This window comes from Stegodyphus dumicola, chromosome 12 (assembly GCF_044657685.1).
Source record: "Stegodyphus dumicola isolate Sdum_Otavi_A_Nest chromosome 12, ASM4465768v1".
Taxonomy (NCBI): domain Eukaryota; kingdom Metazoa; phylum Arthropoda; class Arachnida; order Araneae; family Eresidae; genus Stegodyphus; species Stegodyphus dumicola.
Window position 1 is genome coordinate 48152665 of NC_140779.1, and position 27028 is coordinate 48179692.

At 31.7% G+C, this 27028-nt stretch overlaps 1 protein-coding gene across 3 annotated transcripts; it reads left to right on the top strand.

Moving 5' to 3' along the window:
- The first annotated feature begins 163 nt into the window (after nucleotides 1-163).
- On the top strand, nucleotides 164-15974 carry Dtd (D-aminoacyl-tRNA deacylase). Of its 3 annotated transcripts, none has more exons than XM_035350178.2 (6): nucleotides 208-358; nucleotides 452-542; nucleotides 3623-3716; nucleotides 6750-6882; nucleotides 10514-10599; nucleotides 15861-15974. In XM_035350178.2, exons 1-6 carry the CDS (start codon nucleotides 316-318, stop codon nucleotides 15897-15899), a joined length of 486 nt encoding a protein of 161 aa, XP_035206069.1. In that variant the 5' UTR covers nucleotides 208-315; the 3' UTR covers nucleotides 15900-15974. The 3 variants fall into 3 exon arrangements, with proteins under 3 accessions (XP_085683820.1, XP_035206069.1, XP_035206068.1); XM_035350177.2 differs by having other exon boundaries at nucleotides 210-358; nucleotides 3623-3725; XM_085827694.1 differs by lacking the exons at nucleotides 3623-3716; nucleotides 6750-6882; nucleotides 10514-10599; nucleotides 15861-15974 and having other exon boundaries at nucleotides 164-358; nucleotides 452-546.
- The last annotated feature ends 11054 nt before the right edge of the window (nucleotides 15975-27028 follow it).

Here is a 27028-nt window from a genome sequence, read left to right on the forward strand (position 1 = left end):
ATGAAAAATGAGGAATAATGTTACAAAAGAATTAATTAAATACTTTCATTACAAAATGTAATGACAGAAGAAGCTTGCAGAAAAGATCAACTGCTAAATCCTCAACTAGTTTCTGTTCATTACTATGTAGTCTTCTTTAGAATAGTGCATTGCTTTCAGTTTGTGAAAATTTTTAAACATTATGCAACTGCATAATTCTTTTATTCAAAAGAGCATCTGAATAATTGTGATTATTTCTATCTAACATTTAAAGTAATCTTTTAACCGTATCCGCAAAACCGTGTGAGCAGCCGAATTTTAGCAAATATTGACACTATGCGCGCTGTTATACAAAGATGCAAAAATGCTAGTGTTGCAGGTTATAAATAACTTTTTTTTTAGTTATGTGTTTGTCATAATTACATAGATTAAGTTATTCATATGATTGAAATATTTCTTATTTCTGTTATAGTTGATGATGAAATTATCAGCAGTATAGGCAATGGGATCTGCGTTTTCATTGGAATTTCGAGGAATGATACAAAAAAAGACATCGAATATATGTAAGTAGTTTAGTTTGTGGAATTTCGTAAGTTTGGTGTGGATGTTTTCTAAAGATAGAATTATGTTAAAATTCTAATTGTCAAATAATTTGCAGTTGGAAAGGTATGAAAATTCAAAATGTTTGTTTTTTATCGTAAATAACAATTCACCGCGGTTGTTATGTATGTATTCATAAAATTTTAATAAAAACAAGTATTAAGTTACATATATATATATATATAATTGATACTTTTAAATTTATGGAGACTTGAATTCATAGAAAATGTGCTTATTATAATTTTTGGAAATAAAGTTACATCGGCATGTTTTGCGAATTTGTACGAGGTGAAAATGATGCAATAAAAGATCGATTTAAAACATTTGTTTATTGGTACCTAAAATCTTTCAACTAAAATAATATGTTTTAATAACTAAAGTAGTTTACAGTCAAACAAAACTGAATCTTAAATTGGCATGATTTTATAAAATAACAGCCTAATTCGGTTGATCTTTGGATTATGGTAACTTGGCGATTTTTTGGCGACCAACTCTGCTACAGCAACCCTCTATTTTTTTTTTTTCCGCCGCCATTTTGTCTTCACGAAGTAAAGACATGTTTCTTTTTTTTTTATTTACTCAACACTTTTTCCAACAATCTACTAGCCGAATTACACTTATGCTAGAAATTTTATCTAACAAAACTGCTTAATCATGACAAATATTCACTGCAAAATTGTGAAAAAGTGCACAATAGCAAACTCCTTGCGCGTTTTTCAGAATAACACATACACATAAACCATGTACACGTCGACTTATTTTTACTTAAAAAAACATCCCAGAATTGCACAAAAATAGCATTGCACACACTCTTCACTATATCCATGTACACTGCTTTTTTCTCATAAATTAGAAAAATTTCACGAAAATGCATGACAATTTTCTGAATCTTTAAACCCGGTAAAAAGGGTATATAAAAAGTATATACCCTTTCCAAATATTAACATTTCCACGTATAAAATAAATAAAATATCCAAAAACTTTTACCTCCAAATTATCTATTATATTATAAACGTCACCAACGAATTCATACCGCAAACATTACAAATGGTTACAAATACTTAGTGTCAAATATTTAAATTATTTCCATGCACGTTTACTTCAACTGAAATGTATACCAAATTCCTACAAACATAAAATTCACAAAATAACTATCATTTAATTAAAATATCACTAAACCATGTACACGTCGACTTATTTTTACTCAAAAAAAAAAATCCCAGAATTGCACAAAATGGCGGTGCGCGCACTCTTCACTATATCCATGTACACTGCTTTTTTCCTCATAAATTAGAAAAATTTCACGAAAATGCATGAAAATTTTGTGAATCTTTAAATCCGGTAAAAAGAACATATATGAAATTACCTGATCGCGAAAAAGTATATACCCTTTCCAAAGATGAACATTTTCACATATAAAATAAATAAAATATCCAAAAACTTTTACCTCTACATTATCTATTATATTACAAACGTTACCAATTAACTCATACTGCAAACATTATAAATGGTTACAAATACTTAGTGTCAAATATTTAAATTATTTCCATGCACGTTTACTTCCACTCTAATGTATACCAAATTCTACAAACATATAATTCACAAAATAACTATCATTTATTTAAAATATAATTAAATTCAAAAACACTACTTAAAATATAAATAAGCACGTACATTAAATTAATAAAAATTAGCTTACAATCCTAATTACTTTAAACTAAATCATTGCTAATAACAATTTTCCAATAATACCGAATTACTTTACTTCTACCTTACATTTAGAACAATGCATAAAAATAATATCCTCAAATAATTAAAAATACTAACTTACCTAATCTTCTTCAGAATCTTGCTTACATGGTGGATACACTTTTATTATTGATTCAATAAAATTATTGAACGATTTTTTCTGCGAATTTTTCCTCCACACTTCCTCCGCTAAATAAAAAGCAAAATTCTCTTTATCACAATGCCTCGGAATGGCGCTTTGTATAGCACTCCACGTGCCCTCTATTGTACTGGTATGTGCACCTGTTTCCGAATCTTTAAAATAATATTAGACAGCACCATACAAACCGAAAATTATTCAACACTACTTCACACAACACACAATGAAGCTTAATACAAAATAATATACTGCCACAGATATTTTTCCAAATTCCCCCTCCCCTTTTCCGATTAAAGAACTGTAATTTGTCCATTAATATCACATGACATATCTCATAATCTCTCATTTCCCTCACACAAAATAATGCGTAATCGGAACTGAGTACTGCTCACATTATTATTATTATTAGTCCTAGGTAGTAACATTTATCGCCTCCAAAATGTCGCCAAACTACCAGTTACCATATTCCAAAGATCAGCCAATAATGGTTCCCATATGTTCTGTAAAATTCTTCTGTAGAACATATGCTAAGCTTTCTCGAAAAATGTAGTTTGCTTAACCTGATAAATCAGACTGACTGCAGCTTAATTTAAAATTTAAAATTTGCATACTTTCTTTATATTTTAACTGCCATACTTTTATTTACAGTACCCACCAGATTTTCTGCATTTAAAGAATTAGTATACCGATAAATTAGTGTTTTTATTTTTGTATCTGTCAAATTCCAATATGTCATTTTAGTAATGTAAAATTTTTCCAATTTGAATTAAATAGTGTATTAAGCAGATATTCTTATTTAAAAAGTACTCCCATCTGAAAAATGAGTAGTTTTTCAGAATTTTTCATATTTTTAATTCTGTGTGTTAAATATAATTTGCATTGAATCTAATTATAAACTTTTACTTCTTTTAAATTTTCAATTTTAGTTTTTTTGACATGGATTTTTTTTTTTTTTTTTTTTGTTAAGACTGCACCATTGCACCATTCATTGTTTACAGTGTATAAAATTTTAAATTTGTTATTTTGGTTTCCTTCTGCATTCACTGTATTTAGTTATTTTAACTATTTAAGTGTAAATATTCTGCGTTTTAAATTTAACAAATTTTAAAATATACCTTTATCATTTTTATTATTAACTGTCATTTTTCATTTTAGGGTTAGAAAATTACTAAATTTAAGATTATTCTCGGATGAAAATGGGAAAAGATGGTCTCATAGTATAAAAGATAAACAATATGAAATTTTACTTGTAAGTCAGGTCAGTATTTTAGAATCATTTTCTTTTTTAAAGCAGACTTATTTAATAGTATATGTTACTTATGATGTAAATAAAAAAATAAATGAAATAAAGGCTAAAAAATATAGCCTTTACACTTTCGTTGCACCAGTGCATGATGTAGCAATTACGCATTAGTGCATAGTGTGGAACGATGTCTCAGTAGCCAATCACGTGTTCGCACATTAAGAGCTGTGCTTCAACATTTATTCTCAGCTTCAGTTGGCATTATATACTTATGTTAGGTATGTCGGCTAATCTTTGGAATATGGTAACAGGTAGTTTTGCGACATTTTGGTAAGGCGATAAAGGTTACTAGCTAGGACTTTAGCAGTGTACATGGATAAAGTCAAGAGTGTGCACAATGCCATTTTTGTGCAATTCTGGGATTTTTTTTAAGTGAAAATTGGTCGACGTGTACATGGATACCGTGTATGTGTAATTCTTAAAAACACGGCAAGCAGTGGGCGATTCTGCACTGTCTTCCAATTTCGCACCTAATCTTCATCTTGATTAAGCACTTTTGTTCTATAAAAGTTCTAGCATAAGCGTAATTCGGCTAGTGCATTGTTGGAAAAAAATGTTGAGAAAAAAAAAAATTCCTTTACTTCGTGAAAACAAAATGGCATCCAAAACAAAACTAGCAGGTTGCTGTAGCAGAGTTGGCTGCCAAATTTTCGCCAAAAAATCGCCAAGTTACCATAATCCAAAGATTAACCGGTATGTGTGCTGGTATTGGCATAGATTACAGTTAGAAGCTAGTTGTAAAAGTATCTGGTTTTGAATTTATAGCTTTATTAATAATTAAAAAATCTTGTGATATGAGTTGTAGCGAAAATGATTCTGCAGGGCTTCCGTGCCCCCAAAATAGAAAAATGCAATCTAATAAACTTCTAACAGATGACAAAATTCCAATTTGTTGGCTGAGCTTTTGTATGAGTACCTGAGTGATGTTAGTTATGAGACTGATGAGGAATTCATTCATATTGAAGGATTCTGAAGAGGAAGAGTTGCAAGATGTTCAAGGGGCAACATACCACCAGCATGATTCCACTGTGAAGAAAATATAATTTGGGAAAATGACCCCCCACAGAAATGACCACTTTTTTCACAAAATCAAAATGTCTGTTGCAACCTATTTCAGGTACAATCCAGCTGATTTCGTTCACCATTTATTTACCAAAAATATCCTGAATGAAGCAGTTGCTCAAACCAATGAATGTGCTGATAAAATATTTTGTTACTGTGAAACAAAGAAACATTCTGGGGAAGGAAAACAAAAAAAATCTAGTATATTTGTGGGATTAATTTTGTATATAGGAAATATAAGAATAAATCACATTCAAGATTATTGGAAATTAAATTCTATTTTTAGCTTGAGTGTTTTTTCATGTAATACAAGCAGGAATTGTTTCCTTTTATTGCTGTGGGCACTGCACTTTGCAAAAATCCCTGAGTGAAATGCAGGACCTCCAAAGGATTAACTATATAAAATCAGAAATAAGGTGAAGTTGTTCAAAATGGGATTGACTGGAATGTATTTTCTAGGAAGAGATATTAGTTTAGATGAGTTGATGATATTGGGACATGCATGACTCATTTTTAAACAATATATTTCAAACAAATGCTGTTATAGTCACGGCACCTAATGATTAATTATAAAATTTTTGGTGTATACCGCATGGTGGATTATTTAAGTGGGAAAAGGATATGAACATGGCAAAATGTCTTGCTGATAGAAAATTCATTGTACTGGGTCAGTCATAAAAAACATGAAGACATTTCCAAAAGAGGTTAACCAGGAAAAAAACTAAAAAAAAAAAAAAAAAAAAAGGAAAACTGTCGCAAGGTATGATAATGGTGTATTTATTGGCAAATAGAAAGATAAGAGAGATCTTGCATTCCTAATGAATACAATAGAAACAACAAACAAAAGCGGCAAAATAAAATGCAAACCACTACCTGTCAGATAATATAATAAATTTATGACAGGTATTGATAAGCAAGACCAGAAGCTTTCCTATTATCCATGTTAAAGAAAAACTATTAGATGGTCTGCTAAAATCCTCCATACTGATGATGCAACTAAGCATTTGCTTTTATAAGGTGAATCAGATATATCAATGTTATGCAGGCAAATGTTTCGAACTGAATTGTCTTTCAGCTACTAAGCATACATTAAAAGATGACAAGAGTTTTAACCTAAAACAGGTTTATATGATTAAGGCATTAATTGTTACTTGAGAAATTTCATTGAGCAAATATAACATTAATATCCTTCAGTGCAATCTTCTTTATAAAACATAATTTCATTTACTCACATTCTTTTTTTTTTTTTTTTTTTTTTTTTGTGTGTGTGCATCATTCAAAAGTCCAGGATATCATATTCATCAATGATTTTTAAATATCCAGGAGATCATATTCATCAATGATTTTAACATATTTGCTTCTAATAGCTTGTTTTATTATTAGTGTGTTTAAAAAGACTGTAAGGCTGTTGAATTAGATTAAATGAATAGGCTACTGAATGTTAGGGCCGGATTTACATATAAGCTACACAAACTGTAGCTCTTCTTATAACAGACTTATAAAGGGTCCCATATCTCAAATAGCTTAGGGCCTTATCAAGCCTAAATCTGGCTCTGAATGTAATTAAATTTAAATGGATAAACTGTTGAAGAAAATAATATATAAAAAGCATCACTTGAATATGTTTTCCATGTTTAGTTACTGATGTCAGTAGATAATTTGCTTTATTTTATTATACAATGAATCTGTGATCAACTATTCAAGTGATAACTAGTCATGTATTTTTTTTTTTTTTTTTTTTTTTTTTAAAAAATACTGTTTGCATTTCATATTATCTACAGTTTCACATAACTAGGCAGCTTGAAATGTGTCATCCATAAAAAGAGACATTACTGTATTTAATTAATCCATCTAATTACTGTATCTACTGTATTGCCTTAATATGATGGTCTATGCTTAAAACTTAACTTTTTGCAGTTCACTCTTCATTGCACCTTGAAAGGGAATAAACCAGACTTTCGCTTATCTATGGGTCCTGAAACTTCAGAAGAGTATTATTCTGATCTTGTTAAATCTATGAAACAGGCTTACTGTGAAGAACATGTAAAAGGTATTTCCAGTTTTCAGTATTTGTGTTAAATAATTTTTTAAAATCTATCTTACAAAAAATTCCTTTGAAGAACATTTATTGAGATACACACCTTAATATTAATGCCACTAACCCCCTTCCCTGAAATACACAGAAATGCTGGAAAAGAAGAATAAAGTTGTTACTATAATTCTTTTAGTGTTCTGAGACTAGCTGTACCTAACTGCATCATAGATTAATAAAAATGAATGAAACTTGAATTTTGGGAAAGAAAAAGGGGAACAACAACCTCAAGAATTCATCTACAGCTGCCCATAAATGGGTACTTTTCAGTTAACACTTGGACTGCTATCTCATGATGTCCATGTGCAACATAAATGTAGCAAAATTTGCTCATCCTGTGATATCTTTAGGCATAGATTTGCTACTTCTATTAAAAGCCTATACATGGTATTATATTATACATGGAATGAGCAAGAAATGCTCATTCCATGTATTACCATCGGTAATGCATTTTGTGTTGTATTTAGACTTTAAATCATGTTTTATTCAACAGATGGGGTTTTTTTCTGTCCACTGAATAGCATATATTTGCTTAAAGTTTATAAATAAGTACGTAGATTTCAGTACTGTTCCTGTTATCGAGACTGGATTCAGAAAATGTGTGTATGTGTGTATAGATGTAGTGCTCATGTATGCATGTATATACAGGGTGATTATAAATTGTTTTTAGAAATTAAGTGGGGTTATAGTGCTCATCCAGATTAGCAATAATTACCATAAAACATAGTGTTGCATTCCACACTGAGAGGCAGGAAAGAGGAATATTAGAATTCCAACTTGAACTTACAACAGTGTTGGGAGAGCAAAGGAACAAGACCAAACGTTGTGCTATCAGTTTAGTGAAAGGTGCACAGAGAGTGCACAAAAGGGATAAAACTGAAAACTCAGCATTTGAGTGTTAATTTGAGCTCAGACGTTGATGGCAAACACTCAAATGCACATCTTTGATCTCAACCTCGCAAACGATTGCAACAAGTTAATTATCTAATTGAAGGCTGAATATTTTCAACTAACTCCAACTTCTGCTGTATGTCGAGATTAGAATGAAAAGTTCATACTGTGTTGCGACTGCCAGAACTTCGTGTCTCATAGAAGGGCACTTCAAGTAGAATAAGCGCAGTGCAGGAAGTCCAGGAGGACAGGATAGAAGATGGCGAAGGGAAAAAAAAAATTGCTATCTTGATAACATCAAACCTACCTGGAGTTGAAGTTAGTTGATATTATTCAGCCCTAGATTAGATAATTAACTTGTTGCAATCATTTGTGAAACAAAGATGTGCATTTGAGTGTTTGCCAAAGTCTGAAGTTCCTTTGTTTACTCAAAATAAGATTTAACAGTCAGCCCCTTTCTTAAGGCATACAGAAAAGCCTCCACTTGGGCTTAAACTGAAAAGGAAAGAAATAAGAACTAGCTAATAACTAACTAAATAGATTTAGCCAAAGCTAACACAATTCTAAAGTAATTGGCTTATAATCTTAAATTAGCCAGCAAACTATAAAAAGGCACGTAATACGGCTGAGCATAACAGCAGCTTAGAGAGACTTAGCCCAAAGGCAAACACATGCTACTCAGGAATCCTAACTCTCTCTCTTGAAGTCAGTTGAACTTGACTTAAACACTATTCTCCTTCTCATTTGCATTTAATGCAATTCTAAAAACTTATTCTGGTATGGAGTTTTAAGTTGAAACTAGGTAAAATAGGAAAAATGCATTAACTTAAAATAACTGTTATAAAATTAAAATACACCTTACAATATGCAATGTATTTGATTGAGAATTGTTTCCATGAAATATATTATTCAGTATTATAAAAACTTTCTGTTAGCATTGTAAATTTAAAAAATGAAACTAATTAAAATTAAATCTAGTACCATACTTCCCAAAAGATTTTATATAAACTGATTGCTACCATTTGTCAAATGGAGATATGTGCATCAGTTTGTGAAAGAAAAATCAGAAATGCTGTTTCAATCAGATACTTTAATATTCTAAACTAATGAAAATTTTGAAAATTTAAAATTGTAATACTCTTTTATCAAGAAACTTTTAACTTGAATATGTTAGAAATAATTTTATCCAATATATCATATATAATGGATATTTATACATATGTGAAATATTCTAAATTTTAGTCTTAGACAAAATGAAAGGGCAAAACTTTTCAATTTTTGAAAACTAATTTTATTTTTCACTTAGTTACATTAAGATCATTTATTCATGATAAGAATATAATGAAGTTGATCACAGTTTTTGTTGTTATACTATCTGTTTGTATCTCAAAACCATATTTTTTTTTAATTTGATGAAGTACTAAATTGTAATTGCTATGTACACTGAGTCACATTTTTAGATAGAAGATTTTGTAGTATGTTCATGGTCATCCCACTTTCATTCTTAATAAACTATGAAGTTTGTGTGAATTATTTTACATAGAAATGAAAAGCAAAATTCATACATTGTTTGTGTTATAAATGAATCAGGAATGTTGTATTCCAAAAATTTTGAACATATGTAGTTTCTTCCCAGTGCAGTTCTCATCGGTGGAATGGATTAGCAGCAAGCAATAAATATGGCATTGCTTTCTTCTCTTCTTGTTTTTAATTTTTAGCTCGTACTGATGAGTTTTTTCAGCAATAAATCAAACTTAAACTGTACAATTTTCTTTCCCCCACCTTTAATGATTTTTAGCTTTATTTTTCTTATTAACTTTTATTTGATCTACATTGTCTTAATCTGTCATATACATTTGTAGAACTTCATATGAAACTGAACTAATATTTAATCAATAAATATTTGTATTTAATTTTGTTGTACTTTAAAATATGTTACATTACTAACTTTATCCATGCAATAGTATGCACCGTAATTATTAATTTTATTTTCATCAGGTTTAAAAGTATTTTGATAAAATAAATCTTTCATTCCCAGCTTAGGATTTCTTCAGATTAAACATGTAAGAAAGTTACAAATTGAAGTTAACCAGTGAAATAAAATTTAGTTTATCTAATTAGGTTTTAGCATATTTTACATTCTATTATTTTGGGAAATTGAATTAATTAATTTAAAATTTAATCTACCCTCAGTTATACAGTTTTTAAGAATTGTAGTTCTGACTAAAATGGTTCTTATATGCTAAAAGGTATGAAATTTGCATTAATTTTGCTGTGGTAGAATAGTTTAGCTACAAGCAGTGGATAAAGGAGTTCACTTAATTGTGGTTAAGTAAATTAAATAAAGCAGGGATATTGATTAAATTAAAGTTCATTTACCTCATTTATGGTATAATTCTTAATAATTGTAGTTCTGTTTAAAGTAGTTAACTTCTGCAGAAAGATATGAAATGTGCTTCTTTAAATTTTACTTTCCATGCAATGCATTATTTTTTAATACAAATCATAAATAAAAGTTTTCAGAGTGTGCTCAAAATTGCTCTTTTTACAAGTAGCAAAAGATTTTAGACAGTCATTGTGCATTAATACATAGCTACATGGGATGTTTGTTTATTTAATTTTAGAAATAAGTGTATAAATTGGTACTAATATATTAGTGAAATAAAATCAAAACTTGAATATATTTTATTGCTTTCAGATGGGAAATTTGGAGCATATATGCAAGTAAATATCCAGAATGATGGGCCAGTTACAATAAACTTAGAATCTCCTAGTGAATCTAAGGTATTTGTTTTTATTTTAAATGTAATTCAAAAGATAAACTACCTATCTTTTTTAAATGCTTGAGCTAAAAAATTATATTAAAAAGTTATTAATTCTGTTGTATCCTGTTTTTATTGTCATATTGTTTATAGTGGAGGAATCATTCTCCTAAAAATAATTTAATTTAAATATGTATTTTTTAACATTCCTAATTGCTGAATCACCTTTCATGAATTCTGAATTCCTTTAAAATATTTGAAAGTATTATTGAAAGTAACAAATGTTTGTAAAAATAATGATTCAAAATTATATTTAAAAAGCATGAAATAAATTACTATAAATTAATTAAAAGAATAATAAATTAATCAAAAGAATACTACTTGAGAGAGGGATCAGGAGTATAGTTTAGTGTATGCAAAGACCACTTGACTCAGTACTATCAAAATAAATAATTACAAGTCAGAAATATAGGTATCTTAATTTAGCTTAGTTAGAATGATATATTTTGTTATGCAAATATACAATAACTAGATCCTGTGGTTCTAGTTATTGTAGTAGTAGAGTGCAGTTCGCCATTGTGATCATCATGGCACATTGAATATTCTCGCAGCATTTGTCAAGAGGATTTCAGTCAGATACCATACACAGTAAAAAAACTGATCTTTGTTTCAAGACTTCGTACTTGTGCTACTCAACAGACAGGACTCTGTTATGTATGTATTTTCCAATCTTGGATGTTGCTGGTGCAACAAGCCTATAATGCACTAAACATTTTTACTTGTATATTTAGAAATATACAAGTAAAAATACCTGAGGACATTCGTAATGTTAAAAGTGAAGTGCAAGATGTGCCACCATCAGATGGCAAGGAGTGGAAAGTTGAATTATGAGTGAATGTATTTACTGAATCAACTTAAAAATAAGGTCTTAAAATAAAGGAAACAAAGTCTTAACTTTGCAAATAAAAAAATAAAAATAAAATGAGGGTCTGAAAAACAGTCAGTTGTCAGTACAAGGAGAACTACCATTTAGTATTATATCATTTTTGTTCTCATAATAATACACTCAGTTGTAAGATCATAATTAGTAATTGCAGTATATTTCAGAATAGATGGAGATGGACATATCAAAGAAGTGGTATAAATACATTATAATCGTGAATGTTTGGTGTGTCAATGACTTGGTGAATAACAAAATTTCTAACAAAGCAAAGAGCATCAAGAACAATGTGTAATATTTTATTATGTTGAACTTCAATTATTTTTCTTATAAGTTTTGGGGGCAATTTACCAATGCAGGAATCACCTAAGTAAGAACTGGCCGGATGATAGTTAGGTAAAGCGTTTCCTAGCCATGAAGATGCAGTTTGGATTTTTTTCTGTTAAGACAGTAAATTTAGCCATAAAGGCTGCATTGCCTTTATTGTCTGCGTAAATTAAATTAGTCTTTAAATGTAATTTTTTTCATCAGATATGACACCTAAATATTTATGTGACTGAACAATTAGAAGAACTGTTCCATAAGGGTTAATTCTTGGCTCAATAAATAAATTTTTATAATATCTTCTAAAAATAAGAACATTACCATTGATTGTGTTTCACTTGATTTTCCAAATGGAACACCAAAGAGAAATAATGTTAAAAAAAGTTGTAAGTATGGCACTTTGAAGATTCAAATATTTGGTAATCACTGCAGTATTATCTGCATAATTAAGAAGAACTTTTGCACCAAGTGGTTCCAGCATATCATTATACAGATGTTAAAAAACAGAGGGCATAATACAGAGCTTTATAAAGTTTAATGATAAATGAACTTCTGCTAGCTTGTAAATGAGATCTTGGTGTCAAACACAGTCAAATGTCTTCTCAAAGTTACAAAAGCATTCTGTGATTGACTTCTTTTTGTAAAAAGATGCTGTGAAGAATTCTTAAGATTCTGTGCTGAATTGGTTCTTCTAACTAAGGTTCTTCTTTTCTAGATTTGTTTTTGAATAACTCTTTCAAATGCTTTGCTAATACAAGGTAAAAGGCTTGTGGGCAATGGCTAGAAGGGCATTTTGAGTCTTTACCATGTTTGGGAAAAATAATAATAATAACTCAATTGTGGAAAATAAAGTTAATAGAGACAAGAATTACAAATGTTTGTTAGCAATTAGTACAGTTTCTTATTAGTTCCTTTAGTGCTTTTTTATAAATTAAATCATAGCTTATGTGATGGCAACTTTTTAAATTTTTTATTAAATTAGATATTTTCTTTGGAGAATTCGCAAAAATATATTTATTGCCATTTCTGGCAAGAAAGCCTTAAGTGGAAAATCTCAATATCTTTCTTTTCATTGGTGCTCAGATTAAGGTGAAGGAGCTTTAAGTACATTTGCAGATATTTTAGCTATCTCAGATTCTAACCGAGCAAGCAAAATTTTATGTAATATCAGTCCAACAAAATTTATCTTAAGAGAGGAAAGAGATTTAGCTATTTTCCAGACTGTTATATGATTTAAATTTTCTATTATTTATTAATTTATTCCATTGATCAGAACAATATTTTGTTATTAGAAAGGGAATTTCATGTTGTTTAGCATCAAGTTGATGTTTGTAATTGGGTCTTTTGAAACTTTTTAGTGCTTGAAAAGGTAATTATCTTTCTTAATAACTTTCAAAATATGGTTACACAAGGAGGTATAAGTAGTTGAGGATTGAGTAATTGCATCTTTCATGATTTCATGATTTGTTGTAGTTATAACATTTTCAATATCCTTGATAATATTGTTACAAAATGTACAGGCGCGGTAAGATAGCTTCCCCGCAAAGCAGTTTTAGGGTTGCCATAAAATGGCAAGGGAAGGCAGGGTTGCCACATTTGGCGACAAAATTGGCGATATGCAATTGATGGATGGAAAACCTTCTGGAACGAATTCTTACTGGTTTAGCCCAGAATGTTCTCGAACACAAGCTGAAAGCTATATAAACCCTGCTGGTCCGCAGTCAGTTAGTGTGTGCCTCATCGAGTGCAAGTTAGTGTGTCTCGTCTAGTTAGTCCGTGTGGAGATGATCGAGTTGACAGCTGGCCAGCGAGTGCCGAGTGGGTCGTCAAGTGCATCAAAGAGTCTCACTGTGTTGCGGTTAGTGCACCATTGAGAGAGTGCATTAAGCTTCACTAACGACTGAACCGAAGAGTCGGGAGCTGTGCTCTGTGTGTCGTAAAATGCATCGCGAGTTGTAGCATGGAAAGTCTCGAGAGTACGTGGAGTTCTGAGTCGGGAGCTGTACTCTGGTGCTTTGCAGTGAAGCTGTCTCCACCATTATTGCCTGACAGTGTGAAGGCTGTGTCGCTGATTGTTCCAGTGTGTTTATTGTAGATCTTCGATTACTGTAAAAGTGTTTTGGTGCTGTCCTGATTGGTAAATAAAGTGTGTTTTGATATTCCATCAAGTGCTGTCGTCGTTATTCACTCCAAATCCACACGAACCTTGTACGAATGTGAAGGAAAAAATAACGTAACAATTGGTGTCAAGAAAAAAAATGTAACAATATGAAGAGATTTGTATTATTACGAGATAAAAAAGCTGTGAACATTATCCGATTAATTCTTTTGCTCTGAGTTGCATTTGGCAGATATATATCATAGAAAATAATAGAATAAGAAGGTGATCAAAAGGTAAGGCATCCTTAACTTCCAGGTGAAAAGTTTGCATAGTATTTTATTAGAAGAATGTCGAGCATTTCACCATTGCTGTTAATGTCATATCTTGTAGTTGAAGGACCAATAGTTTTGATTCTATTTTGAACAGCATATTCCCCAAAATGCTTCCATTAGCATTAGGGGTTCTTGAGTTTCAGAGTTGACTTTTGGTACTGATGTTATCTGCAATAATAATTGGTAGATGAGAATGGGTAATATTATTAAGGTCTTACTGAGTAATTAGATTAGATGGAGCATTATAAACTGAAATAAGACATTGTTTTTTAAATTGCAGCTGCTGCATTGAAATTTGAAGTAAATAGGAAGGAATAAGGTTGATAATAATTTTGATAATTATGATTGTTCCTCCATCACAGTTGTTAAGTCTGTCATTCCAAATAATATTGTAGCTGTGGATTCTTTATCAGATGGCCAAAGAAACAATGTTGGGCCAATGTAAGTTCCTTTGTCATTATCACGATTCATCATTATAGACCCCCCAGTTCCTTTGGTGACAACTCAAAGAAATGGCATCAGATAAATATATTGAGAGATCTGTACTCTATTTTTTCCCTTTGATAAAAAAAAGGAACACAAAATTAGAAAAGGTTAAAACATGACAAAATTAGAATGAAAATATACAAAAGTGAAATAACAATAAATATGTTACGAAGCAAATCTTAAAAATTTTTAAACTTTGATGTAAGAAATTTTTTTTTTCAGAAAATAAATATATTTGTCCAATCTTAGAGAGTTTAGTAGCAATATTCTGTTCAATTGTTGTTAAGTTTGTATTTGGTTTGAATTTAGGCAAATCAGAGAACAAAAGCAAACTGCCCGCCCCAGGCGAACAAGGTGGCTGCATGGGCATTTTTGGGGTTTTCTCCATGTGTAACGTATATACGAGCCAGTTTCCTTAGAAAGTCCTCCACAAAGGCATTTACCCCATTAGGCAGACAGCCTTTGAGGCTTTGCCGTAACTACATAAACCAACCAAAACACTACAGGTCATGTCATATGTCATTATCTGATAACTGTTAGCCCATTTTCTTGCTTCAAAAATGCTGTTTACCAGAAATAAGATTTTAATGTGACATTAGGCTTAAATTAACTTTTATTTATTTAATTTCTGTTATCTCCTATTTTCTGTCTAAATTTTCTATATGAGTTTGTTAATTTGTTTAACTTGTTTTATCTGAATTGCATATAACTTCAGTCTTGAGCTGTTCTTGCATTGAACATATCTTGTCCATTTGTTATAATAATTCTAGAAAAAACACCATGTATCTATTATCTTTTTTTATTTGATGTTAAGAAATATCTCCAGTGGAGTCATAAAAGCAGAAGACATTACTTGTAATGAAATGGCCATAATTTGACAATCTTATTATACATGATTTATTATTACATGCATTTTTGTAGACAAAAAAGGGTTATCATTTATATGTACTCCTTTATTCTCCAAAATTAATTTTTTCATGAATTACTCAGTTATTTTTATCGTTGTGATAGAAGTTACCTGATTAAAACTTGCTTTTGTTAATGTTATAATATTCTACTTATTTTAACAATTTTTATGATTATCAATTTTGTTTTTTCAGAAGGAACAAGCCCCTTCAGAAAATGAAGTAGCAGAATAGGAATAACATCAGACTTAATTTAATATTATGTATTGTAAAACTGCGTATGTAAATAAATAAACTGCATTTTTCTCATTTTGGATTTTTATATTTAAATTCAGAATATGTTTCTTAAAAAGGTTTGATATTGGTAATTCTAAAATTCTTTTTAATTATGTTACATTCAAAGCCAGATTTTTACTTTGGACATAGTATTCTATTAACGAAAAATTTCGGGTATCATATTTAAATAGAAATATCTATTTTGACCATTCATGAATCCATTTGGATGATTTTTTTGCGTGATGTCTTTACGTAATGACATAATAAAGGAATATTTTTCTAAAACACTTTGTGAAATGGTATATGTGTGTACGTATTTATCTGGCATAACTCAAAAACAATTAGCCGTAGAATGATGAAATTTAGGATATGGGACTGCTATAACATCTAGTTGTGCAGCTCCCTTTTTTTATTATAATTGGCAGCACTAAAAGTATACATATATAGAGACAGAGGCACATCCATCATCTTATCCGGCTCAAGCCTTTACCTGGCCTTTACTTTCGCAATCGTCAGTCCTAGTATACTTCCATTTACAGAAGTGTTTTAAATGATGAAAATATTCTTTTTACAATGTCAGATTAAAAGAAAAAAACTATTTTCGACAATTTCGAAATCTGTCTTTTAATGTGGTCTCTCATTTTCTATACTTATATTTGGGAAAGTTTTATACTCCTTATCAAAAAGTGAAGTTTGACTCCCTGGCAAAAAAATTGATTCTGATGTTTAATTTCCAAATTGATAATATTTTGTAATTTTCAAAATATTACAAGTTTGAACTTTATTCATTTTAAATTTGACCTTAAGTGCAGCGAACAATGCATAATTTAATAGGCCATACAAAGAAATCATATCAGATTTTTTCCCCTACATTTTTATGGTATTATAAATGAATCTGTGATGCTGAAAAATAGTACTGGCCAAAAAACATTTTATCACAGAATAAGTAAGATTTATTTCCTGCTAATTCAACCATAGTGATTTCAGATATGAATTCAAAATTTTTGTTTTTGCTTGGAGATTTTAAAAATCTTCTCTCCCTCCATTAAATTTCTTGATAATATGTAAATGCATCTTAAGATTAGATGGGCATATTGAAGTTCAAGTGCTGACTCACTGAGAAGTTTTAAGTTACAAGAAATACTTTAATTTTTGTCTGTAAATTCTTTTCCTCTTTTAGTGTTGGTTTTTGTCCTTCACTTACATCTCTGTTTTCTGTATGTTATTAGTAATTTGCAGCAGATAACTATTTTGTTTTGTTTAGATTAATAACTTTGATTTGAAATTCACAACATAGAAAATAGTAGAAATTCTAATTGAGAGAAATAGACTTATTTAAATAATTATGTAAAATTTTAACTTATTTTTAAGACAAAAATCCAAAGAAATCATAGTTTTTGGTGAAAAATATTGCATTTTTCTTAAAATCAAGAACAATTTTGTAAAAATTAATATTGAAAAAAAGCTAACATATTGCAAAACCCATGACAGATATATGGATGGGTTAATTATTTGAGCAAAATAAGCATGTGCTTAGGAAAAGGTGCAAAGAAAGGGAACATCACAAAAGCTGCATAGGGACTTGAGAAAAGGAGGAACCATAAAAATTTCTCGTTGCCAGTTTTGCCTTGGAATTTGTTGTGCAGCTAAACCAAAACCAAAGGAGAAGAAATGGTGAAAAAACGAGCGTTATACTATAAATGTGTGTTGGGACACAAAAATCTTTTAAGTGTCTTAAGGCCTCTAAAACTCTTAACCTGACCCCGACTGTAGGAAGTGAGTGCAAGAATGCGCAATTATATCCCATGTTGATAAAATTAATTTTCCACCAATTTTATTTTCTGAGACTTCTGAAAGTTGCTTTTTGACTTCTGAAGGATTTGATCTACATTTTCAGTAATTCCTAAAAGAAATTAAAATGAACTTTCACCATTCAGATAAAATATCTAGAAATTTAATTTCCAACAGTTATAAAAATTTAAGACAGTTAATATCCATAGAAACGGTTGCAAACTTACAAAGAGCATCAAAGCTTATAAGCTGATGCGAGTATTCTCTGTATCTTTTCATGGTTTGCGTAGTTCGATAGTTATTTTATGAAATATATTTCAAATTGCCCCTTTTAACCAGTATAATACAGGAAAGGAAGCAAAGGTGATGAATAATGAGTACTGGATTAGATTACAACGCTTGTGCTACAAGAGAAAGATAATTTCTTGTAATCATGCATAAATCTGTCCACAAGAAAATTCTTAAAAAATTGAAGTTAAGAGTTAGAAGAAATATTTTTATTTTATCAGTGAAGTGGAATTTATTTTGCTTGTCTCGAAATATTTTTATTTTACCAGTGAAGTGGAATTTATTTTGTTTGTTTTCATTTTATGTCTAGTTCTTTTTGCTAATCAAGAAAAAGAGTATGAAATCAGTCGGATGTTCTAACTATCATTCTATTTCTTATTCAAGTTCTTTTTCCAGCGCTGCCTTTCTATACTACTTACCAGAAGAAATGCTCCATCATGAAGGAACGTTAAAAAACAGCCCGATTTGCAGACAATAGCAAAAGAAATAATTTAACTTTTTTTATATAGAAAAGTGCATTTCAATGCAAAGTCATCAGGAAAAAGTGGGACCTCATTTTTGGTCAATATGATGCTCAACCGTGGTGGCGATTTAATGGGCGTTCGAAGAATAACCCGGAGTAACGAGCAATGTAATATCGATCTGAATCCACTGTTTATCTGTATTTCATGGGATTAGAAGAATATTCAATTAACGTCCATTCGTGTCCCGTACATTCTAGACTGGTTAAAGATCAGAGCTCGGGTTAACTATCTGCATATCCTGCATAAGCTTGATTTGAGCTATATTTAGCCCGATGTTTACTTGCCAAAAAATTACGTTTGAGACATCCTGCAGATGTGGTAATACCACAGGCCGTAGTATCTCATCAGTATTCTCGCGAATCATTGGTTTGTCTAAAGTGAGCGGGTGCTTGCGTTAATAGCTGCCCAGACTATGACTGCACATTGAGGTATGTGTGTTACTGTAAACGGCTGAGAAATTTGACTAATACCCAGTACCAAAGTCATCTTAACGTATGGGCCCGCTGGGCACATACCTGAGGTACCCATGCTAACCCATTTACATTTAATTTCTGTCAATGGTTGTTGCAGGGGTCGCAGCACACTGATTTGCCTAGGAGCCCATAATGCTGTTAAAGACGGAACTGCCCAAGTCGCATTTAGACTTCTATATGGTAACTGATCATCAATATTGAGACTGAAACAGAATTTTGTCGCTGAACGCTATATTGCTACATTCTGCACCACACGTAGCTTTGGTGCAACACCATTGCGGCAGAATTAAGCGTATAATGCTAGTTTTTGTCTGAAAATATTTTTAATTTATCATTGCATGAAGTCTGCTTCTGTTGTTCATTATCAAACTGAGAGTAATAAATTTTAATTTTAATTTAATTAAATTTTGTGCAAAACTAAACATTTTAAAAAATAAAAAATAATGAGAAAAAAAAAATGAATGGTAGTTTGTCTTCTTTTTGTAGTATATAATAGACTATTTTATTACCTCTCAAAAATCTACATCTGCATTATTTGTTGAAGAACATTGAAGCTGTCGTAAACTATGTTAATAGCATTAACACTTATAAGTGTTCAACTGATCTAAGAAAGAATTACAATATCTGCAATTTATTGGCATTCTACTTGAAATTAAGATGATCTTGACCATGAACTAAATCCATTACTTGTGTAGGAAGCTATATAATGTGTGTTAATACTCATTCTTTCATAATTTAAGTTCTAGAAGCAGGCTTTACGTGCAAGAGCGAATTTTTTTGCAAGATTAGTTACGCTGGTAGACTTCAGATGCCTTATTTAATAGCTAATAAACGGTTTAGATTTCTTAAGCGACTATGCCATTAGCTATTTTAAGTACTAATATGAAGCCTGAAAATCCTCCGTAAGTGCAAAAATTCACGTTTCCTGATTATTAATTTTCTTCTTTATCACTGTACTGGTAAATAATTCTTTTAAAACTGCTTTTTAGTGTAAGCATTTTACTTATTTATTTATTTTTAGCCCAAAAGAGCATTAATCCTAATGGGCTGTTAATCTCGAAATTGGAGTTTTCTTCGTCTGATATAAACGTCTGTATCACTTTTCAAATTGTTGTCACTAAATATTGTCGCCCTGTATTATTTTTAAAAGAAGAGAATATTGTTGTTATTGTTGCTAAATGCTCTCTAGTCTGACCTATAGTCAGCCCAAGCCTATGAAATTCATTGTGGCAAGTTTACGCCTGTCGTTGGCAACAGCCCTGAACACTTTACAGAGGACAGTGCGATTTAGCTCAGTTCCTTCCGAATTTTGATGGAGAACCTTCCCGGGGGGACAGCTCCGAGGATCTCTACCCCCTCTTCCTTTGCAACTAACCTCTCGAGTGGATTTTCGGCTCGTCGTATATTTAGAGTGCCCCCATGCCGCACGGACACTATACAAACATCCATGCCTTCTCCGGGATTCGAACCTGGGCCCTTCGGCACGACAGTCAGCGACGCTAACCATTATACCGGTTAGGCGGCTAGAAAATATTAAAGAAGGATCTAATGAATCCACTTTTCAAGCAAATTCTACAGAAAATCGAGTGAATTATATTGCTTATAGAAGAATTATCTTTACTGAAAATCTGTCTAAAATAGTCTTGATTAAAGTTTACCATAAAGAAAGCCAAGTTACTTTACACACTCTGTTGGATGATGGTCCACATCGATCATACATCGAAAAGAATTTAATAAAGTAATTGAAACTTTTTCGTAACAGGTGCAGAAGTGCTGTCACAAGGATTATTTGGTAGTGGAACTATTCCTGCGCTAGAACAAGGAAGGTACGATGTTACGGTATAAATTTAGATGAAATGCTTTCCACGAGAATTTCTCTTTTTGGAATAGCCCAAAATTTGCACTACCCTACCTTGAATTCGTGTCAGTCGGACAGTAATTTCGAAACGTAAACCTCGTGGAATAACATTGGACCATTCTAGGTCTCGGGGGAAAAAAAACAGAAGTAATTAACGGCATCACACTCTGTCTAAAAAAAGTTCGGGTGAAAGAGATGTGGGACTTAGAACTTTGGGTATTTATGATCGATTGAACAGAAAAGCAAAAAGGTGCTATAAAATGAAACTTAAATGCATTTCAAGGAAACTTTAACCGTTAACCAGTGACAATCGTTATGAAGTGGCTTTACCTTGGACAGTGGAGCATCCTCTTCTCCATAGTAACTACGACATAGCTCAAACGAGGCTGCAATCTCTCACTAAACGATTACGAAGAAGAAGGCATCTTCTTAAGCAAATATCATTATTATTTTTTTTTTTTTTTTCCAGTGGGAGAAAGAAGGCATAATTGAAGTAGATCCATCTGCTATCAAGAGAAGCGTTCTCATACACCGGTAATTAAGTTATCAATTACAACCACAAAGATCCGCCTTGTGTTCGATGCCTCAATAAAGGTTGTTGGATTGTGATTCCTTAACGATTGTCTGAGTACGGGACCTAGTCTTGTTACACAACCGGTTTCTCCATTATTGAACAGATTCCGACTGCATGCTGTAGGAGACACAGCAGATTACAAACAAGCTTTCCTGCAGCGTACGACAAGGAAATCGAGAAGTGTGTCGATTTTTATAGTGGAACTCTCCTGAAAAGTTAAAAAAATGTAGACATTGTAGTGTAGTGTTCTGCGTTACAACAAACCCTTTTTTTTTTTTTTTTCTATTTCATATCATTTTAAGTTTAGAAAAATATCAAATAGGAGAGCTGAAATTTGCCATTGAGAAGCTAAAAGCAGGTTTTTATGTTGACAACTTAGTTACAAATGTAGATGATGAAGAGGAGTTGCACCTACTTCAAAAACAAGCTACAAATAACTTAAGTAAGAAGGGTCTTTTAATTTACCTTGCCAGTCTCACACAGGAATCCAAGATAAGAATTAAAAGATACTTGGTTTAATTAGAATATTATCTCTGATGAACTGAGCTGTGCTTTACCGGAATCTTTAGTGAAATTACATGAAAGATTTACGGAAGGAATTTTACTTTTCTATTTCTATTCTAGCGTATACCATCCCATTGGTTTTACATGTCCAGCAATGCTGTTGCCAAAACTCTTGTTACAAGAAACTGGAAAAGGAAATTTAGTTGGGTTGAATCAATCCCGGAAGATCTTCTCGTGAAATGTAAGTAATGGTCAAACCACTTGTCTCTTGTTGAAGGTATATCTCTTTCCTGACAGGTGCTGCCAGGACGAAGTGAAGCTGCAACACAGCATATCTTTTCTGACGCATCTGTAAATGTATGCTTGTTGTGCATTCTTACTCTGTGAGGAAAGAGCTACAGTATTCTTACATTTAGTGTCTGCAAAGGCCCGAGTAGCCCCGATGAACCAGCCTACTACACATAGAAATGGACCATCTCGGAGTTGCCACTGCGGCTCGATTAGCAAAGTCTGCTTTGGAAGATACCAATTTACCTTTAGAAATGTATTTTAGGACAGATTCTATGGTGGTACTGGCTTGGGTAGCTAAGAAGTAGCCCTGAAATAACATTATTGGCAACAGAGTTAAATTCGAGAGCTGACTGATGTCTGCTGAAGACATTTACCATCTTGTACTTGGCGCAAAGTGCTGAAAACTAGATGTTGAGACGGCCCTTCATGGTTAAGGAAACCGTGATTTACTTGGCCTGTAACGAATAAAGTTTGCCCTTAAAAGAAGCTTTACAACAGCGGGAAAAAAAAAAAAAAAAAAAAAAAAAAAAAAAAAACGTATTTTATGCCTCAACTGAGAAATTTAGATATCGATTTATGTGATCCACGAAATATTCTAAAGTTATTATGCATGATTGTTTGGATAATTAGATTTTATGACTCTTTAAGAAAAATGAAGCCAAATGTTACTATGTCTTAACCAGTGATGAAATAAAAAGGGCCGACATTTTACTTATCAAGTTCTCAGAGGAAATGGTTGTTAGATGACAAGAAGATAGATAAAATGGAATTTTAACCCACCAAGTGCACGGTGGTACTGTGGATGGCGGGAGGCGGGAGCGTATGATACGCAATATGAAAGCTGTACTGAAAAAAAAAATCTTGCCAAAACAAGTCTAAATATTACGACGAAATGTCAACGGCTTTATGCTATTGTAAAAATACAATCAATAAGAGACCATTAACATATTTGTCGGAGAATCCAGAGGAACCATTACCATTTACACCGGCATATTTCCTACATGAAACTCCCAGTTCTACTAATTGTGATACTCTTGATTTTGACACAATCGATGGAAGTCATTTGAAGAAAAGGATTGGATACTGGCAAAGAGTTCGAGATTGTTTTCGAAAGAGATTCCAAAAAGAATATCCGTCTGAGCTTATAAGAAATATAATCATTAACGCAAGAGGTAATATTCAAGTAGGAGAGGTGCTTGTGGGATCCGATAGCTCTAAAAGAATTAACTGCCCTTTAGCTAGATTGATGGAAATATTTACAGGACAAATATTACAGGACGAAATATTTACAGGATGGGAAACAGCGAGTAGCTCGATTGAAATTGGCGGATGTAGAAATCTTTTGTCTTTTTCGGCGGTTAGAAACTGCATCCTCAGATTTAACCCTTCAGGACAAAGCTGGAAGCTCAGGTCCCAAATTAGCCCTCAAAAGAAAGGAAGCAATTCGTTGCCCGTGATGCTTGAAAACCGCATCCTTCAGACGCAGTGATAGAATTGCTTCAAGTCCAGAAATAATACATATTCGAAGTAGACGATAGAAAGCAACCCAAAGGACTGAATTTATAAGTACTCTACCTTTATGAACATTGACAAAAGTGTCTATGTTTACAGTTTTTAAGGAATACATCAGTTTTATCTTGTAATATCTAGATGTACAAGAGAAATTTTGGAATTATGTTGCATATCGATATTCATTGTTAATCGGTTTTAGAAATGGGCTTTCATTTTGTATGTATCCATAACAAAAGACGTGTTACAATATAGAGAAAACTGTTTTATGCGTACCTTGTCTAATACTTCTAAGTTATTAAAAGTATCTTAGTAAGAAATTAAATAACGAATAGAATAAGAATAGTTTACGACTGTAAAAATTTTCTGTATTCCTTCTTTTGAGGAGTTACTTGTTTGAAATTTACTCAGAAAACTGACTATTGGTATGAAAAACATAGAAAAGACTGTGTTCCGTATTTGTAGCTTTATCGTTTGGCTAACGGCGCACTTTCCCGTCGCATTTTTGTTATTGTGCATTTATCATGTTAATCTGTTACATCTGGCAACAAGAAATAATGTAAAGTTTAGTCCCTGATAATTGACAACTGAGATACATTATTATTCTACTAGGCAGTAGAACGCTCACGCAACATGTTTTCGCTGAATTAACGCTGTCTCTGTTCTTGCTAAATAAATGATCAAATTATATTGTTAATTAAGCATCTCATTTCTTACTACGCTAAACAACGCTCACTACATCGCGCAGACTGAAAAAAAAATATAAAAGTGTGTGCCAGCACTGAACACTGTCATCGAGAATTCTAAACATAACATATGCTGCTTGCTGTTGAATTGTGTGAGGAGTGAATTTAGATAGCTTTTATAAATCTGTAAAAAGGCAGTTCCATGTTTTATCATAGATAACCAAGTGCATTTATTATTAGGCGGAAGGAGTACTATTTATTTTATTGCTAAATTTCTGTTTAGTGCGATACAGTCCTGGTAGTTCTAGCTGATTGCGTTAGATGTTTCCACATTTTTTACTTTTTTGTACGAGGTATTGTAATCGCGAAAACTTTCGGGTATCATATTTGAGCTGCTCCCGAAACCATTTGAACAATATTTGTGCGTGACGTCTGTACGTACGGACAAAATAAAGAACTGTTTTTGCCAAAAATAATCTAAAATGGATTCAAAAGAGATTTTTTCTTGACATCTGTACGTAGCTATTTATGTATCTTGCATAACTCAAGAACGAGTAACCTTGAAACGTTGAAATTTTGCATATGGAACTGCTACAACATGTAGTTGAGCACCTCCCTTTTTCGTTGCTATTGGCTGCATTAGTCATATATATGATATGAGTCAGAATATGTATATCTCTCTCTATATATATATACATATTCTGACTCTATTAAAAATTTTGAAGTTTGTCTAGTTTTTATAATTCTCAGATTGGTGCACGTCTAAAATATTGTGTTAAATACAATGCGCCTTCTTACCTAAATATTAATCCAAGATTTATACTTTGAATAAAACAGTAGTAGTAAGCCCATTTTCACATGTACACGCACTCGTACAAAAATAATTTATTTCTCTATTAGTCATGTATAAAATCTAGACAAAATATGCCTTTTTCCATTGGTTAATAGAAAGCAAAACGTTGTTTGAATAATTACAATGTTAATTGAAAGGTTCTAATCTTTATCTGTCCCTTCACATAATAATTTATTCATATCTAATTCATCCCAAATCTTATTACTATGAATATTCCTCTCTTTCTTAGATTTTGCTGCGGAGACATTTGTTGTGTTCAATAACATAGCCTAGATATTAGCAGCCGGTTGATCGCAAAGCAGTTTCTTGTTTTCAAGTGATAATTTTTAATAAATCAACAAAAGCGTCACACTACAAAGAGCATAAGCATACGAATATAAGCTTATGTATGTCGGCAGAGGATAAGCAGCTTTTTTATTTCTGTTATAGATACTTCTTTCTCTTCAAATGCTCAAGAATACGTTATTTAGTGTTTAATTTACTAAATATTGTTTTTAAAATTGCGATAGATGTTGATTTAAAACCTGTTTTCATTTTTAACCCAAAGGGACAGTTTGCTAAGAAGGCCTTTTAATTTCGTTTTGGCATTTTGCGTTGGTTCACTATTATCGGCTTTTCACTTTTCAAATTGTTACCACCGGTTACAGCCCTGGATTATATTTAAAGAAAGTAAATAATGAAGAATCTGCAGGAATGTATGTATGTTTCTCTCACTGTGAAAAATAACGGTACCTAGAGCCATCAGATTTTGAATAATGTAATCCTCCATTCGAATATGGGCATCTGGAAGCCCGACTTCGGAATTTGTTTTATTATCTATTTCATATTTTGTAAAACTTTAACGAATTTTTTATGAATAAACTCAACATTTCAAAGCGAGCAATGGCAACACTGGTACGAAAGAAAAATTTATCTTCAGCGTGCGAGACTATGTATCGGATATTTTAAAGATATGCTCTTTTAAAATTATGTTGTGATACTGCTGTTGAATTGAATTTTATGGTTTAAGGGCGAAGAACATTATATTTCATAAATAAAGTAAGATTACTGTAAGATTCTGTACTGTGTACTTTTAAGTTAAAGTTGAATTTAAAGAATCTTAAGAACTGTTAAGCGAATAATCGCTTGAGTTAGTGATATAAAAAACAACAAGTGAGAAGGGTGAAATAACCCATCATTATTCCAATAAGGTGTAACAGAACTCCGTCTTGGAGTTGCACAATAAAGCCGACACTCGGGCTTTGACTTAAGAGACTAAGAATTAAACTAAACTAATATTAACTAAAAAGATATAGCCGAATCTATCAAACTTCTAACAGAATTGGCCCCTTAACGCTAATTACTTCAAAACTATCAAGGGCCTAAAGTGCTGCTGAGCGTAATAATAGCTTAAGAGAAAGTAGCCTTAAAAGGCGGACGCGTGCTAGCCAGAATCATTTAACTAAGAACTGTTAAGAACTTCGCTGTTAAACTACTCCTCAAATTTGCATTCAAATGTGATTCTAAAAATACGTTCTGACCGGAAGTGGTAAGTTGAAATTAAGAAGCTATAGGAAAGGAACTTTAACTCAAAATTTAACTGTTAGAAAAATTAACATAATCCTTACATACAGAACAATCGAAAAAAACCCTCTTTGAGCGTAATATAAAATTTGAAAGCTTTCAGATTTTTTTAAATTTAATTTTTTGTAATGTCAGTTGTTATTTTTTCAATAAATACAAGAAACAGATAAAAA